This window comes from Rhagoletis zephyria, unplaced genomic scaffold, assembly GCF_001687245.7.
Source record: "Rhagoletis zephyria isolate East Lansing unplaced genomic scaffold, Rhagoletis_zephyria_1.1 Rzeph_scaffold_03691, whole genome shotgun sequence".
Taxonomy (NCBI): domain Eukaryota; kingdom Metazoa; phylum Arthropoda; class Insecta; order Diptera; family Tephritidae; genus Rhagoletis; species Rhagoletis zephyria.
The window spans coordinates 14,185-31,284 of record NW_016160774.1 but is presented as its reverse complement, the minus strand read 5'-3'; the positions used below and the strand labels follow the sequence as shown (position 1 = coordinate 31,284).

The following is a 17,100-nucleotide window of genomic DNA, read 5'->3' as shown; positions in this document are numbered from 1 at the left end:
ATTTTCAATATCGCTGCTAATATAATAATGGAAAGTTTAAAGTGATAAAAAATTAACGTTGATTTTTTCAATTCCCCCCCCCCCCGCGATAATGTTGCGGTTTTCTTCCATATAAAAATAAATTGTGTTTATTCGTTATAGGGAAGACAAATGCCAAAAAAAAATTCTAAAAAATCAACGGTAATTGCTAGACGCTTGAAACTTGTACATTATTGTTCTAAAATATAAAGAGAGAAAAAAATTTGAAATTTCGATGAAAATTTGATGAATTTTTTCCTCAGTTTTCTATAAAGTTTTCAACTTAGGTTTAGTGGCATTTGTGCGGAATTGAATTCAAAAATATTGAACTAATAAATAAACACTAGCAAATAAACACTAGCGGTAAGCAATATTATTTTGAATTTGATGCAAAATGATACGTAATGAAATGGCAATGGTACTGGAGTGGTAATGGCAATGCTAGTTGTAATGGTTTTAGGAATAGTTTTAGGTGTGGTTATACATACAGTTGCGACATAAAATCGGCTAGAAAAGTTTTCATATCAATATTTTTTTTTATACAGTTTAATTTGTATTGATGTTTTATTGTTTTTTTTATTTATTTATATTTATTGGTTTTATTTCATTTGTATTTTGTCTTTTATTTTGTTTGCGTTTTAAGTTTTTTTGTTTAGTTTTTTAATTTATTTTCTTTAATTATTTATTATATTATCTTTTATTTTTATTTATCTTTTGTTTGTTTTTTTAATGTTTTATTTTTTATTTTCTTTTACAAGCTTTTGTTTAACTTCACTTGTACGTCTGGATTTTGCGATCAATATTTCACTAACTAGATAGGAACAATTAGCTACCAATGATGCTATAAAGATGATATTCATTCTATTTATATTTAATATTATTGAAAAGAATCAACAATGTGCAGTCTCGAAGTGACTATTTTATATTAGACTTTAAAATTCTATTATGCTTTTTTTAACTCTTTGTTATTTAATTTTAAATTTTTAAATTTTTTGTTATTGTTATAAGATTTTTTATTTTTATTTATATTTTATTCCTTTTTATATTCAATTATTGTTTTTTTATTCAACTATTACTTTTCCCTCTGTTTTATTTTTTGATTTTTTCTTAATTTGTTTTTATATTTGTTCTTAATCGTTTATTATTTTTTTATATAATTGAAAGCAACTATTTCGATGAAAACTGAGAGAATTGTCTTGAGCTTCGAAACACTTTTTTGCCGAAAAAATATCATTTATATCTGTAATTTAAAAATAGTAGCTCACTGCCCCTAGTATGTTAAGCCTACAATCTTTAACCTCGAAACATCCAAAACGTGATAAAATTTGAATCCTTGTGCAATCATTACAAGTCTTCCATATTTGACAAAACATCTAAAAAATTATGGTGAATGCAGAAAAAATCAAGTAAATTATGAACTGGTGATCTGATCAGATGACAAGGTGAGTAAGCAGCAACTAGCGACACCATAACAGCTTGAAATCAATGTCAAAACGAAATTTACACAATCGTATTACGGAAACAAAAAATACGCAAACAAAATTGTAGGTAATTATGTAGAGGAAGTATTGTAGCTGGAGCAACATACATACATTTTTAATAATAATTTTGTAAACTTTCGCTCACAGTGCATTTTAACATTAATAAACAGATTCGCTAATTGAAAAGAAATAACCGCAAAATTACATTGAGCATAAAATTTTGACTTCACAGCGCTGCTAAATTTTTGATCTGCAGCAGAAGATCATGGGAACATTCCGCCATCTTGGGTTTTAGGTTTTTTTGGATTTGTTGCTATTTACAAGCTTATTTTGCATTTTTCGTAAAAAACGGTTGAATACAAATTTGTAGAGAATTCAATTTGCAACATTTTTTATACATAAGCTTTTTAAAAATCATTTTTTATTGTAAATAATTAGCAAAAAGTGCGAAAAAAATGTTACATTCAGGCAGGTTTTGCAATTCACTTCCGAGTGAATTTCAACCCCTGCCGATTTGAATTCAAAGCTTGTTTGATTGAAAGTCACGCATTTCGCAAGCTCTCAACAATTTATGTTGAAAATACATAACATATTTAAATAGCCGAAATCGTAGAGAATTTCATTCTCCATAACTTTTTGACAAACATTTTTTTTTTGTGCTACGCTTATATAACGACAGGGAACATGCTAAACAAAGCCTCTGTAAGGGAAGCGCCAAACGCCATACAATTATATGTAAAAGAAACAAATACCTACATAGGTATACAATTTTATTACCCACTCGCAATCTGCAGCAATTTTGATATTTACGTGTTTATTTCATACGTCATCAGTGTGCACCAGCCCAAAAATATTTTTAGATGAAATTCGAAAGGCATTCACAAAATTTTGACATTGCACAGTGACATCACGAAAACTCGGAGAAGATATTAACATTAGACCGTACCACGTTATAATTAAAAAAAAAAGTTCGTCGCACACCCTTGAGTCTAAGGTAAGGAAATTTCGAAAAAAAAATTTTTTTGCCGAACCTAGAGGTTGCCTGCTTACATCATTTTTCGGTGACTCCTACATTCGGCAATAAAAATATTTTTTTTTTTTAATAGTTCCACTGGAATAATCAGAATACTTTCTTATGTTAGGGTGGTGCGGACTGAGCTCTGATGGGTAAGTACTAGAACGAGGTCAATGAAATTTGGAACTAATAAGTAAATTCTCTTCTCGAGCCGGCACATTTGTAGAAATGTCATACTTTAAGATCTGACTTTAAACACCGCAGAAAACACGAAAAATGTAGAAAAGACACCACCACGTTCGGTCAAACAAAAAACAATTGGGTTGTTCAAACTTGCCTGGTTATCAGGCTATCTGATTAAGTATGCGGTTATATTTTTTATTCAGTTTGCAACAATAACATACCCCAGTACGGAAAGAAACTAGTTTAAGGGCCGTTTAACTTTAAAGCTCACTTTTTATTTAAAGGTTGCAATAAAACTTATGATTGCGTCTAAAGTAAAGCATTATGCCTAACTTTAGGCATAGCCTTATTTTCAATCCAACCTTTAAGTATGAAGTGAGCTTTAAAATTACAGCCCAACACGGAAAGAAACTACATAATTTAAATAGCGCTGTTCAACCAGTTTTTTACCCACCAGAACTAGTTGAAGATCTGACTTTATTCCTTGGAACGAACTGTTGACTTTAACATGGCGATGTTCTAGGCATCAGTCAATTATCCGATACTGCATGTGATTTCAACTACTTTAAAACGCATCTGGCTTAAAGCACTTTAAAGTTAGTCGTTTGATTACGCTTTCATTCTGCACTTCACAGATGCTTTTTCATAATTAACACAAACCTAAATTCAAATTTTAAAATTAAATGCTCCGCCTAATGAGATTTGAGCATGCGACATTCTTGGCCGCGACCAAGTGTAACAAATATCTTTGTACGCTCAGCTACAGCCAGACATGTAAATGTGCTTTCAAATGTGTTCGGTTTGCTTTGGGTGCAAGCAGAAAGTCGATTTTTTGGATATTCGAATATTTGATTAAAAAATTCCAATATCCGGATATACTTAAAACGTATAACCGGATTTCCAAATGAACGGATATTAACCGTTAATCCGAAAATAACAATAAGTTCTTATGTATTAATGAAGTACTTATTCTATTATGTATTTTGCAACTTCGTTCAAACACTGTTTAGAATATCCGTATATCTGGATAGAAAAACAGAAGGGATATTAACCGGATTTTATCCGAACAAAAGAATATCCGAACGCTTCAAATAAAATGATATTCGAATAGAATAATTGCCGCCGTTAATGTGGCACTTCTCTCGTTCAACGATGTCAGCGAAAAAANACTCGTGTCTCTGCGCCAGCTTATTGTTTGTTATCCGATCACTGCTCGTGTTTTAACGAAATGTGATTGAAGTTGAGCATTTGAAAGCACATTTGCATGTCTGGCTGTAGCTGAACGTGTAGAGATGCTCGCTGTTAGTTCTTAGCTCCCAGCATGTTCGGGTTCGAATGTCGTCAGAGGCAACATTTAATTTTTAATTTTTGTCTTGGTTTTTATTAATTTCGAAAAAGCATTTGAGAAGTGAAGAACAAAAGCGTGTACAAACGAAAAAATATAACAACAATGCCATTCTAAATATCCCTGCAGTGAAAAGCCAAAGCAGTCAGAAAAAATACTAGTTCATTAACTAGTATGTGCGTACCAGTTCGACAATTTCGAAGAACTTAGGCGATCAGCGACATCTGCCTTTGAATTGTCAAAGCCAAAAATAAAACGCAATTAATTGCTTTTCTTACAAATCTCGGCTGTGGCGTCACGTGAAGACTACTGGTTCTGGTTCTGAAATCGCAGGTTCGAGGCCGCTTGGAGGTGGTTCAGATTTTTAAAGTTAAATAAATGTAAGTAAAAATAATGTATTCAATTTATAAATAAATAACAAATTTGAAAACCTAATTGCAATGCAAAAAAACATTTAGGAACAAATGCTTGTGCTATAAAAAACAAAGTAATTAAACAAAAATATTTTTTGATAAAATTTAAAAATTACAATAAACAGCTTAAACAAAAAAATAAATTTATAAAAAGAAAAATAAAATAAAAAAAGAAAATAAAAATAAATTTCCCTGCACCAGGGCTTGAACCTGGTACCTCAGGCATACCACGCGAGTGCTTTGCTCTGTCGGCCATTGCGACTGTTGGAGCGCCGCGAGCAAAAAGGCATACTAATGCTTTTCATAGGGGATGAATTGGCAGACTATCTCATCAACTGGTATGATGCTACTAGTATTTATACTAGTAGATGCTGATGCATAGCCTGACAATTGACATCTCGTAGGACATCGCAATGTTAAAAATACCAGTCGCTAACATTGAAAAAGGATAGAACGTGAACTAGTTCGGCTGAAACGCAAACCGGTAGAATTCTAGTTCACAACTAGTAGCTTTCCCTGCAGGGATGTTGGAGTAGTTTTGTGCTACTCTGATGTTATGCAGGAATGGAGTATATGGTCCTGCCCTAGGACATCGCAATGTTAATTGGACCATAATATTTTTTAANCAAACCGGTAGAATTCTAGTTCACAACTAGTAGCTTTCCCTGCAGGGATGTTGGAGTAGTTTTGTGCTACTCTGATGTTATGCAGGAATGGAGTATATGGTCCTGCCCTAGGACATCGCAATGTTAATTGGACCATAATATTTTTTAAATGAATTGTGGTTAATTTTAGAGTACTCCTTGGTCCTTAGGGAGTACTCTTTACACGCATGCATGGAGTAGTCGTGATTTTTGCAGGGAAAGAGTTGTAGAAAACAAAGTGAGATGTTCGCAAGTTCCGGCGGAATTTGTATGCTGGTACAACAACAACAAGCGCGTGCAGTACTCATAAGTTAGCATGTGAGCACAAAATCAATCAACACTTTAAAATTAATAGTACAAATTTGTTAATAAGTGAAAAGCCATTTTTTTATTTATGTAAGCACAGATATATTCAGCATTTTTACGAGCACCTCTCACTGGCATTAAATACATACACAATTATATATATGTATATGTATGTCCACTCGTTAATATTTGCGGCAATTACTTTAAACATTTTTTTATTTTCCACCAAATTTGTAAGCAGCTGAAGCAGCAGACAGCGTGGGATTGTCAATGGCTGGTGAATGAATCAAGCCACAAGTGGGTATTTCCCAAAATGAGTGAAAATCATAAAACCAAGCGTGGCGAGCAAGTAAGAAAAAGTTTTCGAATACACAGTGTGTATCGATTTCGAAAGACTTTCTTTAATGTATGTATTTATCTTTTGGTATGAATGTTTGCATGTACGTTTGTGCATATGTATGTACGCATATTGACCATCTACCAATATTAAGTTTTTTTATTTTTTATTTTATTTTTATTTTTGTGAAAACTTTTACTTTCGCACTTTTCACCTAATGAAAGCATACTGCTGTTAACAGCTTGAAAATAATTATCGTTTAGTTCAACTGTGCACCATACCATACCCCGCAATGTAGTTTGGATTTTCCCAATAATTGAACTAAATGAAAATATATTAAATTTATTTTAACTAAAAATAAAGAAAATCAAAATTATACATTAAAATCACTTATCCATATGTAAGTAAGTAAATGTTACCGTTTATCAACCCTTAATATACATACATCGTGCCTCGTCCAATCGATGACGCCAGTTTTCATTTTTAAATATATTTTCAATATATTTTACAATTAAAAACACACTAAAAAAAGGTCGGTTTTATTTTTTAAAAGGCTAATTTTCCACCTCACTGCCAGTGGAATAGCTTCAAATACATCATGTGTACTTCCAGGGTTACCTACTTTATTTCATTTAAAAAATTGTGGCAAAAATCGGATGAGATATTTACGAATTCTTTAAAATTTCTCTACAATTCCGAATACTCTAAAAACATGGTTTTCAGGGTATGCACATAAAGTGATTCAAACAAATTACCACGTGTTGATTTTTTTTTAAATATTCGTAATGTTTTTCGAGCTAAATTTTTTTGATACTTTTCTAGAAAAATACCATGCAAGCTTTACTTAACCAAAACCATATAAATCACAATACAAACTTTATACAAAATTACGGAAAATTCAATAAGTTTTCATTCAAATTTCTACTTAATTAATCTGAATCTTTAGACAATTTTTGGGTATGCAGTTTTATAGCCTATACAATTTTAGTCCATTGAAGTGCAAGTTTCAAATGGCTAAAAAATCTCGTTGACTTTTGAGAATTTTTTTCGGTGACGGATTTTTGGAATATTTTTTCATATACAAAAGCATGAGTTGCTTATGAAATAAAATGCGGGAGACCGTTAGCAACAATTTCAAAAAATCAACGCCAGTTTTTATAAATTGCATTTGTTATATAAAAAAAAAAATCCGAAAGAGTAGTCTCCAAGAAAAAAATCTCAAAAATCATCCCGCTTTTTTAGCCGGTAGAAACTTGCACATACAACTGCATACCTACCCAAAAATTTTCTAAAGATTTGTATTAAAAACTTTAAATTTTGAGGGAAATTCGTTGAATTTTCCTTAAATTTTTTTTTAAGTTTAAATCTGTGTTTTATATGTTTTTGAGTAAAGCTTGGACGGTATTTTTAACGAAAAATAACAAAAATTAAATTTTAAAAATTTAGCACGAAAAACCTTACGAATATTTAACAAAAATCAAAACGTGGTAATTGTTTGAGTCACAGTATACATATATTTAATTTTGAGTAATTGCTAAAAATAGCCGCTTTCTATCCAACTTTACATCACCTCTGCTGAGCGATTTTACTTCGCTGGTAGTAATCATCTCAGTACATACAAATGTATGTACAACATACATACATACATATCTGCATATGCTGCAGAGTCAATACCCAGCTAAGAGCAAACTTCTCATATCCGGTTTTGAATGAGGGCCAGTTAGGAGTGTGCTAAATTGTTGCATGCAACCGGAATGATGAAGAATTGCAAGTAGCTGCAATTAAATGAAGAAGCAACACAGACTTGAAAAGAAATTTACAGAAGTCGAAAAATAATTTGAAAGCAACTTGAATGAATGTGCATGCATACTTCGAATAAATGTATTTATCTACATATATAAAGACATACATATACATATATGTAATTGTGTACATACATACATATACAGTATTGGAAGAAAAAGTAACCTCGCGCTGATAAACAGAGATAAACAGCCAAATGCCATGCACCGAACATAAGGAGAGGTAGATAAGTAAGAGGGCATAACAACAGTAAGACCAGAAGTAAATAACCATACTGCGGCAACACGAAAGTCGATGAAACATTCAATGAAGTTGCTAATGATGTTTTGTTGCTGCAACATAATTATCGAGATGGTGCTTCTTGCTCAAGTGAATTTAAAATGATCTTGCAGAAATGCTATACGAGCAACCACGAGCAATCGCAGAACGGAATGAGGAAAAGAGAGTTTTGCTAAAAAAAAAGCAGATATTCAAGTTAAAAATATTTAACAACCAAACTAAAAAAAACAATAACTGCTCGGATGGAATGCGTGTGCGGTATGTTATAGGTAACATGACAGGGAGTTGTATCATTACAGCGATATGTCAGCTTTGGAAGGTGAATTATGGGTCGACTTCGACATATCGTCAATGTGTTTGCAAAAACTACCCATCGATCAATTGCAAAACCGCCTATCTCACGGCACTCAAATTTTACCGAAAAGCGAATATACGGGGTTTCCTTGAAGGCATTGCCTTGATAGGCGGTATTTTTTCTGTAACTAAAAGATTTTTTAGAAATTTTTGTTTATTGTTGCCGCCACAAAGCAACACTGCTGCATGGTAAGGTGTTTCTAGCAATTAAAGATGCTTTTCGCCAAAGCAATTTTCAAAATGCTTTGCAATTATAGCCATGGCGGAAAGATTAATCGGAGCTCACGTTACCATCAAAAACCTATTTACATCAAAATTGCAGATATAAGCCCTAGATATATTAATTTGGATTAAAAAACTTGCTTTTAATTACAACCACCTACCTTTGGTTTGTTCAGCCATTTTCGAAACGTATCCATTTTATGCCTTGCTTGGGTCCTTCGACGTAGACTTTCTGAAAGGCCGATACAGTTGTTGCAATGCTTCGGTCACCAGCAATATACTACTATAACACTTAGATACACTATCTATCTATACTTTGATTAAAACTTTTTTATTTTATTCCTTGTAATCTTGCCTTTCGTCAACAATTTTGTTAGTTTTACTTATATGCACATTTGAGTGCTGGTCTTTTTGTTATTGTGTAAAAAGGCGTCGTCCTTCGGCCAAGCGCAGCACAGATGTACGTTTTGCACTTGCACAGATGGCCAAAATGCAGCAACAAATTATTATATGTATATACATATATTCGAAGGCTGCGAAGGAGCCTGTACAAAACGTTAAATACCGCCCGGAATGAAAGTCCACAAATATGTATACGAGAAATGCACACGTACGCAACGAGTTGTAGGCATGCACCCACACAGATTAGGGAACAAGAGCAAAACAAAGAAACACTACGAGTCAGCAATGACGCAATGGAGCGTAGATAGTAAAATGCAGAGATTTTTTAAAGCTCTGAAAATGTGTTACACTGCACACTTGCTCCACGGGCTACAGATAGTATCAATGGCGTTGCACTAAAGCTTTATAATCGCTTCCACTGCTCCAATGGCCTTTTTTTAATTACGCGCTGCACTCCAGACGCCCAAAGCACACACTTTCGTTCGTTTTTCTTGCTACAACTTTACTTCTTCACTTGTCGTGAAGTTACCGCCCTAGCACACATAGCACTTCAAATAAATTTTACAATTGCATTTTTACGCCAAACAACTTTTTTGATAAATATTTGTAATTCTTTATCTGCATGGAAACTTTTGCAATATGCTTGCATGGAAATTTTCACGTTACTTTTTTTGCTTTGCTCACATCACACGAAAAATCATCACATGTTCGCAATAGCCCCACGAGGTGATTTTTCCACTGGAATAGACAGGCGCGTTTGTAATTTTAAACTTAAATTGTTCGGTCATTTAAAATTAAAATAAAAAAGATAACTCCACAATTTACTTGTAAAAAAATGAATTGCACTCTGACTTATTAGTGGATCCACACTTGGCCACAACAAAATTACGATTGACGAAAAGTTGAAGATTGTCGCCATCATGCTTGAATTAAATATGATTGAGCAGCGGCGAGTGGACGTTTTTTTAACGCCGCTATTTAAAAAGACTGATTTCTTTTGGCTTGCGTTCATCGTCAGCCATGGGATATAAATAAAATTATGTGAAATATTTTTCTTTTTTTAACAAATGCTGTAAAAAAGATAATTTTTGATGAAATTATTGATACGAAATATAAATTTAACTGTTGTTAGTATATTCATTTGCTGCCAAGCGGTCCTTGCAGCTATGGACAGGAATTTCGATACGATACGATATCATATCAAATTACTCGATAGTTTTCAAACGATAGTATATTCCAACGCAAATTTATACAAGGTGGTGTTGATGGCGAATTTAGATTTTCGCCGCTGTACTTCCTAATGTCAAAATGATGTGTTTATTGTAAACAAGGCGAATTCATTTTACAACCAACACATCATTTTGACGCTAAGAATTACTGCGTCGTAAATCTAAATTCACCGACAACACCATCTTGTATAAATTCGCCTTGAAACACATCATTTTGACCAAGGCGAATATATACAAGGTGTTATTGGCGAATTTAGAATTTCGCCACGGTACTTCTTAATGTCAAAATTATGTGTTTGTTGTAATACGAATTCGCCTTGTTTACAACAAATACATCATCTTGACATTAAGAAGTACCGCGGCGAAAATCTTAATTCGTCCGTAACACCACCTTGTATAAATTCACCTTGGTGGTGTTACTGGCTAATTTAGGTTTTCGCCGCGGCACTTCTAAATGTCAAAATCAAGGCGGATTTATACAAGGTGGTGCTACTGGCGAATTTAGGTTTTCGCCGCGGTCCTTCTTAATGTCAAAATAATGTAATTGTTGTAATAAGAATTCGCCTTATTTACAACAAACACATCATTTTGACATTAGGAAGTACCGCGGCAAAAATCTAAATTCGCCAGTACACCACCTTGTATAAATTCGCCTTGATTTTGACATTCAGAAGTATCGCGCCGAAAACCTAAATTAGTCAGTAACACCACCAAGGCGAATTTATACATGGTGGTGTTACGGGCGAATTTAGATTTTAGCCGCGGTACTTCTTAATGACAAAATGATGTATTTGTTGTAAACAAGGCGAATTCATATTACAACAAACACGTCATTTTGACATTAACAAGTACCGCGGCGAAAATCTAAATTCGCCATTAACACCACCTTGTATAAATTCACCTTGAAGGTGGTGTTATCGGATCCGCTGGTTTCACGGCGAATTTGTACCTGCTGTCGAAATGATGTGTTTATTGTAATGCTGCTTTGTACTGATTGTCAATGTGCTTATAATTAGTCTGTTCCAATAGCTTTCCCGTTTACAGGATTTAGTCCGAACTTACAGGATGTCGTTCCTGTTAACATAAAACTTGTAAGTGGAACCACTTTTGAGAGAGTAACTGAGCAACTGTTCCTAGTCAGAAGTTACAAGATTTAGTCCGGAGTTTTTTTCCTGTAAATTCATGAAAAGTGTCAAACGATCAGCTGATTTGCTTGTGCAAACAAAAACAAAAAGCGGTGAAAGCAAAGAACTCGACGACAACGGCTGAGATGTCAGCCGATCTGGGCGGGGTAGTTGTAGCCGCTAAAACAACAACAACAACAACAAAGCAAAGAACCTTATACATATATGTTAAAAAAAAATGGAAGTAAAGTAAGTAATTATTTAGTGATATTTCAGCCAAATCAGTGTTGTACAAATGACATGTAAACCAACCGACTGACGTTTTTACAGGAAATAGTGCTTTTTGCGTTCCCGTACACTTCTGCATCTGATTTCCTTTTACTCTCACTTGAGAGAGCAAAATTGTAGTTTGACAGTTCCACAGGTTTTAGTCCGAAGTTCAAAGGAACAGACTAACCGCCCTATTCCCACACCACTGACAAAACTCAGCGGCTGACTACTACGCCTAATACTATGCCGCAAATTTATTTTAAGCTGTCGTATGACAATTGTCAGTTTTATTGTTATGACCTACTGAGTAAGTGACAACGGCGAAACAATTTTTATATTGTGTTTTAGGCGCAGTAATTGTGACAATAGTCATATGATGAATTTTGCCAGTGTTGTGGGAATAGGGCGGTAAATTTGTTGTTTTAAATTTTTGTTTTTGGTCTGTCAACACCACCTTGTATAAATTCGCTTTGGGGTAGCCCAAGGTGGTGTTGTAAAATCAGCTGACTTCTTCGCCTTACGTGTATTTTGTTTTTGCTTTTACTAATTTGACAGCACACCCATCAAAACATGTAATCTAAATTCGCCTTGAACACCACCTTGTATAAATTCGCCTTGGGGTAGCCGCTGCAACAACCAGGGCTGCCAACCATCCTTAGCTATTGTTATTGTTGGAGCGGGGTTGTTGTAGCCGCTACAACAACAACAACAACAATCCTTAGCTATGAAGTGCCTTATTGGGGATAAAAAAGTGCCAAATAGAAAAATAAAAGGACCAAAATAGGTGCCATTCTTTTTAATTCTTCCCGTTTAGCATTATAATTAGAAACACATTCCTAAAACAAAAGTCCAGTGACAAAAATAAACAGTCGCATACACTATAAATTAAAAAATTTTAGTTGAGAAAAAGAAGTACAAGTAAAGGATTTTACAAAAATGTATTGAAATATTACTATTTTTCAAAAAAAAATTCAGTGAATAGAAGTAAAATAGAGCAAAAAAAATACATGGTTTGAGCGTAGTTGGCGACTCTTTTTGATGCAGAAATGTTGCAGAGCACCTAATCTATATTCAACATGTATTTAAACACTATTCTACATTCGGTGTTGAATTTTCTACATATATTTATTGAATTTCATTTGCAAACTTCAACATTTCGTTTGATACCGTAAAGGATTTTTTGCTAAGAAATACTCGCGACATAATAGCAACAATATTTAATGTTCAGCATGTACCCTGTCCTTGTTGTCTCTTTGTTCCTCAGCATCATGTGGCCAGAATGTTGGACGATTAATGGGATCCAAAGCCTGATCAGGGAATGAATCACGGTAGTCTTCCATTGTCATTTGATCATATGGCAGCAGTGATTTCAGGTGGTCAATACTCTTCTGATAGTCAGCAATGCGGGTTTCAGAGCTCTTTTTGAAGTTATCAATTTCACTCTTGGTTTCCTTGATTTGAGCTTCCACTTGTGGGGTTACAGTATCAGCTGGGTATGGCACTTTCAATGCATCGTATTGTTTTTGGAAGGAATCAACCATACCAGCAATGGGAATCAATTGCTTGTAGTGTGCCCAATTGATCTGTGGTGGGTTTTCAGGATTGGCCAAAACACTGCGCAAGTAAGCGTCAGATTTGGTTTTGAAAGCAGCAAAGTTGGCCTTTTGATTGGCAGGAACACGCTCAGCCAGAGAGGCCCAGTTAATAGAACTCTGTGCAATACGACGTGAAGACATTTCAACAGCAGCGAAGGATGATTTTCAGAATAGAATCTGCAAATAAAACGAAGTTACGTCAGTGGGTTAAAGACAAAATTCGTTTTGCTTATGAAAACTAAAAGCACTGTGCTATTTCCGGCAGAACGTGGGTTATAGATCCTTCATTAAATATATTAACTTCGTGGCTGAAGATACCGAATTATGTAATCCAGAGCATATACAGTGTTATGTGAAAAACAATTTGGTTTGGTTTAGACCTAATATTTTTCAGAACACTCAAGTTGCAAGTAGGGTGAAATCCCGTAAATAATGTATTTTACCTTTTTTACCCTAAAAATTGCAAAATTATAAAATAAGTTTTCACAGATTTTTCGCACTCACCGAATTGACAGCTCGATCAAATGACAACGAATGCCAAATGTCAACATCAGCGAATGAAAAAAACAACGAACACAAATGTCAATGGTTCCAGTGTTTTATTAACACATTTTATTAAGACATTTTGGACGCTTTGCAAAAATAAATACGTATATCATTATATCAACCTTCAAGAAAACGTAGTATTCTACATAAAAAAGAGTTTCAATCATTTCCTAATTAAATAACTTCCACCTTTTGCTACATATTGGAGCCGTTTTATTTTATAAACTACCATCACTTGTTCGTTGGTTTTGCACTGTCAAATTGGGCGAGTAACAATCAGCTGTTTATCGAACGATAGGCCAACATTTCCAAATTAATTTTTTTTTAAGATTATTCATATTGCAATCAGATTAGATAATAAATAAAATGCTTTTAAAGCAAATACTTATACCCGGTCAATATCAGGTGCGACATATTTCATCTGCGACAGCAGCTGTAACACGTTTACATCGTTCGGTGTATCGCCGCATGTACCCTACGGTGGTGGTGCAGCCTGATGGTTCCACAATCAACATACGTTATCAGGAGCCAAGGAAAATCATTAAGGTCAGAATTCACAAGAAAAACAAACTTTATACTATTCCGTTTTTGAATCAAAATCAATTTAGTAATTATTTCAATTATCATGCAGTTGCCACTGGATCTAAGCACATTGAGTGAGGCAGAGCGCAAAGCACGCTTGGAAGCACGAAAACCGCGTAAAAAAGTAAAGATTCAAGATGAAGTTGAGGACACATTCAATGCGAAAAAATACATGAAATATATTAAGAAAAAATAAAGTTCATAGGCCAAGTAGGACATCTAAAACATAATTTTAAAGTACACTTCAGTGGAACTTGTCCAAAATTCATAAAAAAAGCTTGTGCCAGGTACTTCTCGATTTGCAGGAATTTAAAGGATTTTACAAAAAGCCGTAGGACACTTCGCGACCAACTCCTTTCTACATTGGTAAACTTATCGCAGTACCAGTTACAACGTCGCGTTTTTGCGCGATCTTATATTTTTGGTTAATGGGGATTTCCAAAAAAGATTGCAGGAGCAGTTAAGGTGCGGTTAAACGTTGCAATGCAAGCGATTTTTCTACGCATTTCACTGTCAAAATACGAAATCGAAAGTCTACTTTCCCGTGTAAACAGTCAGTTTTGGAGAAATCACTTTCGGCAATAAAAGTTGCAAGGTGTAAGTAGCTGTTAGACGTGGAAAGTGCAAGTCATTTTCAAAAGTCTGTCAAACTCAATAATTTTCAAAGGAGATTGCAGGAGCAGTTACACCTTGCATGTAAAATGACTTTCGAAAGCACTTTTTATTTCTGAAAATCGAACNCTCAATAATTTTCAAAGGAGATTGCAGGAGCAGTTACACCTTGCATGTAAGATGACTTTCGAAAGCACTTTTTATTTCTGAAAATCGAACTTTCCGAAACTACTTTTCGTTTTTGTTGTTGTTGTAGCAGCATACAAATTCCCCAAAGACTTTTTGGGGAGTGTTGCTGGAGTGACAGTCCTTGGCCAGATATAAATCTGGGTCGTTCCGGTTACGTAGACCCGACTGTCGTGGGAACGAAACTTTTCGTTTGTTTACACGGTGTATGCAGACAGTAGAATAAATTAATTACACATATTTTTCATAGTTTATTCAACATTTTTATAATTTTATACAAATTCGCCAAAAAAACGAGTCACGCGGCAATACTTGATTGGTCAGTCAGTTGCGAATCAGCAATCTAAAAGCAAGTTGTGAAACAGATAAATTGTGTTGGCAAGTTTTGTAAAGCGTTGTTGTTACATTAGTGAGTATTGTATATTATTTGTTCTGCAATAGAGTCAATTGTACTTCATCTTGAGCGTTTATTTAACAATCCAGCGATTCGAACCGAGAAGATTCTAGGAAAATCCGTTATTTATAGAGCTGTAAAAGTATCGAAAATTTCGACACCCGTATGTATTCGTTAAGCTGAAATTAGTCGAGAACTCAGAATGTATTAATTTTGTCGATTACTTGAGCCCTCAGTGTTGCTTACTACACTGTGCCACTCGTCAATGCCTTTTCATAAACTTACCCTTTCAACTACAATTTTTCGTGCTATAATAGATTTTAGCTAAATATAAACTACTTAGTTTTCAACAAAAACCTTATTCAATAGTAAATTTCAAATATTTTAAACATATTTTGAACATCTAAAGAAGGAGAAATCAGCTGACACGGAAAAATCTTATTTGCTGTCTCCATTAAGCTACATTTACATGAGGCGATTTTCCAGGCGATTCAACATCGCTCGTGTAAATAGTTATTCAAAAAACGCATGCCTCAAAGTAGACATTATCGGCAGTCAAAAAATCGCCTCATGTAAAAGCAGCTTTAGCGATTGTTTATCTGCTGCGATATTCTCCTGCGATGAATCGCTTGTGGAGACCGCTCATCGCAATCGCAGGATATATCGCAGATGATGAACTGTGAAATAGTTAGGCTTTCTGCTCATTGGTCGTCCAATCATAGTTGCGTTATCGTCTCGCCCTGAAATTTTGAGCCGAGCACATGCATTTCAAAGGAGATCTGCACACTTGTCGTTATCGGCTAGTTATCGGCAAATCGTAGAAGATGCAGAAACGGATAAGTACGGCACTGTCGTTTGCTAATCGTTGTGCACGCATTGTTTGTTTACATTTTATGGGGGAAAATTAGTGAAAAAGTTAATATTTGCATTAAAATTGTATAAAAATTAGTATTTTTTTGCATAAAATCTGTGGAAATTATTAAAAAGTGGATAATTGCATTAAAATTTAATAAATATGAGCGTTTTAACTATAAAATATGACGAAATTGTATTAAGTCTCTGTGTGCATACACAAAATACATTCCAGGAAAAGAAAAGAAGAGATATTACTGGAAAATTACGTCTAGAAATGTTGCAGCACAGTCTATATTTAAAAAATTTGAGGTTTTTGTAAATATTTCGCGCAAATATCAACAAAAAAAAACAGAAAATACCTGCTCCAAGTGAATTTTTAGACGCCAAATGAATTGAAATATCACGACCAAGTGTGCAGAAGTGTAATCGTCATGTAATCGTTGCTTCATGACGATAACTATGACTCAACTATGATTGGACGACCAATGAGCAGAAAGCCTTAGTTTCACAGCTTGTTTTACATAGAATTTTCACAACGTTGTGTTTTTCTCTAAAACATATGTTAAAAACAACGTGGAGTAAGCTATTTTTGCGAATATAGTTATTTTAGTCATTTGGAAAGTACTCGTAAGCACTTTTTGAAATTAAATCTTCTGCGATGAAATGTCCAAGTACAAAAATTTCTCTGCGATGAGCATTCGCTTGCGATGAAACTGACAGATAATGGAGATAGCAAGTCAACTAGCCAGGGATAAACGTAAGTGGATGTTCAGACACGGAAACTTTTGTTGCGGCAACTCGAAGCTTGTTGTGGAGCGAGCGACGAGGCAAAGGGACGGTTACCGAGTTTCTCGTACTCGGGCAACACGCTTTCAAAACGTAGGCGTTTTTGACATCCGCCTAAG

At 34.4% G+C, this 17,100-nt stretch overlaps 2 protein-coding genes and 1 long non-coding RNA gene across 4 annotated transcripts; 1 reads left to right on the top strand and 2 right to left on the bottom strand.

The window, feature by feature from the left end:
* Positions 1-9,130: 9,130 nt before the first annotated feature.
* LOC108369472 (uncharacterized) lies at positions 9,131-9,687 on the bottom strand. Its single transcript, XR_001848517.1, has 2 exons — positions 9,628-9,687; positions 9,131-9,444 (listed from the first exon to the last, which is right to left on the bottom strand). It is a non-coding gene; the product is annotated as an uncharacterized LOC108369472 (long non-coding RNA).
* Positions 9,688-12,531: 2,844 nt separating this feature from the next.
* ATPsynD (ATP synthase, subunit D) lies at positions 12,532-13,584 on the bottom strand. Of its 2 annotated transcripts, XM_017624580.1 has the most exons (3): positions 13,525-13,584; positions 13,464-13,473; positions 12,532-13,197 (listed from the first exon to the last, which is right to left on the bottom strand). In XM_017624580.1, the coding sequence occupies exon 3, from the start codon at positions 13,159-13,161 to the stop codon at positions 12,643-12,645; it is 519 nt and encodes a 172-aa protein (XP_017480069.1). In that variant the 5' UTR covers positions 13,162-13,197; positions 13,464-13,473; positions 13,525-13,584; the 3' UTR covers positions 12,532-12,642. The 2 variants fall into 2 exon arrangements, with proteins under 2 accessions (XP_017480069.1, XP_017480068.1); XM_017624579.1 differs by lacking the exon at positions 13,464-13,473 and having other exon boundaries at positions 13,525-13,576.
* A 222-nt stretch (positions 13,585-13,806) lies between these two features.
* Positions 13,807-14,378, top strand: mRpL55 (mitochondrial ribosomal protein L55). The gene is made up of 2 exons (XM_017624581.1): positions 13,807-14,112; positions 14,198-14,378. Exons 1-2 carry the CDS (start codon positions 13,933-13,935, stop codon positions 14,342-14,344), a joined length of 327 nt encoding a protein of 108 aa, XP_017480070.1. The 5' UTR covers positions 13,807-13,932; the 3' UTR covers positions 14,345-14,378.
* Positions 14,379-17,100: the final 2,722 nt, after the last annotated feature.

What these genes read in the sequence shown, in the direction of transcription:
- ATPsynD (XM_017624580.1), bottom strand. Translation starts at nt 13,161, where the DNA reads ATGTCTTCACGTCGTATTGCACAGAGTTCTATTAACTGGGCCTCTCTG.
- mRpL55 (XM_017624581.1), top strand. Translation starts at nt 13,933, where the DNA reads ATGCTTTTAAAGCAAATACTTATACCCGGTCAATATCAGGTGCGACAT. An exon ending in AGCCAAGGAAAATCATTAAG is followed by an intron (nt 14,113 to 14,197) that starts GTCAGAATTCAC and finishes ATTATCATGCAG; the next exon opens with TTGCCACTGGATCTAAGCAC.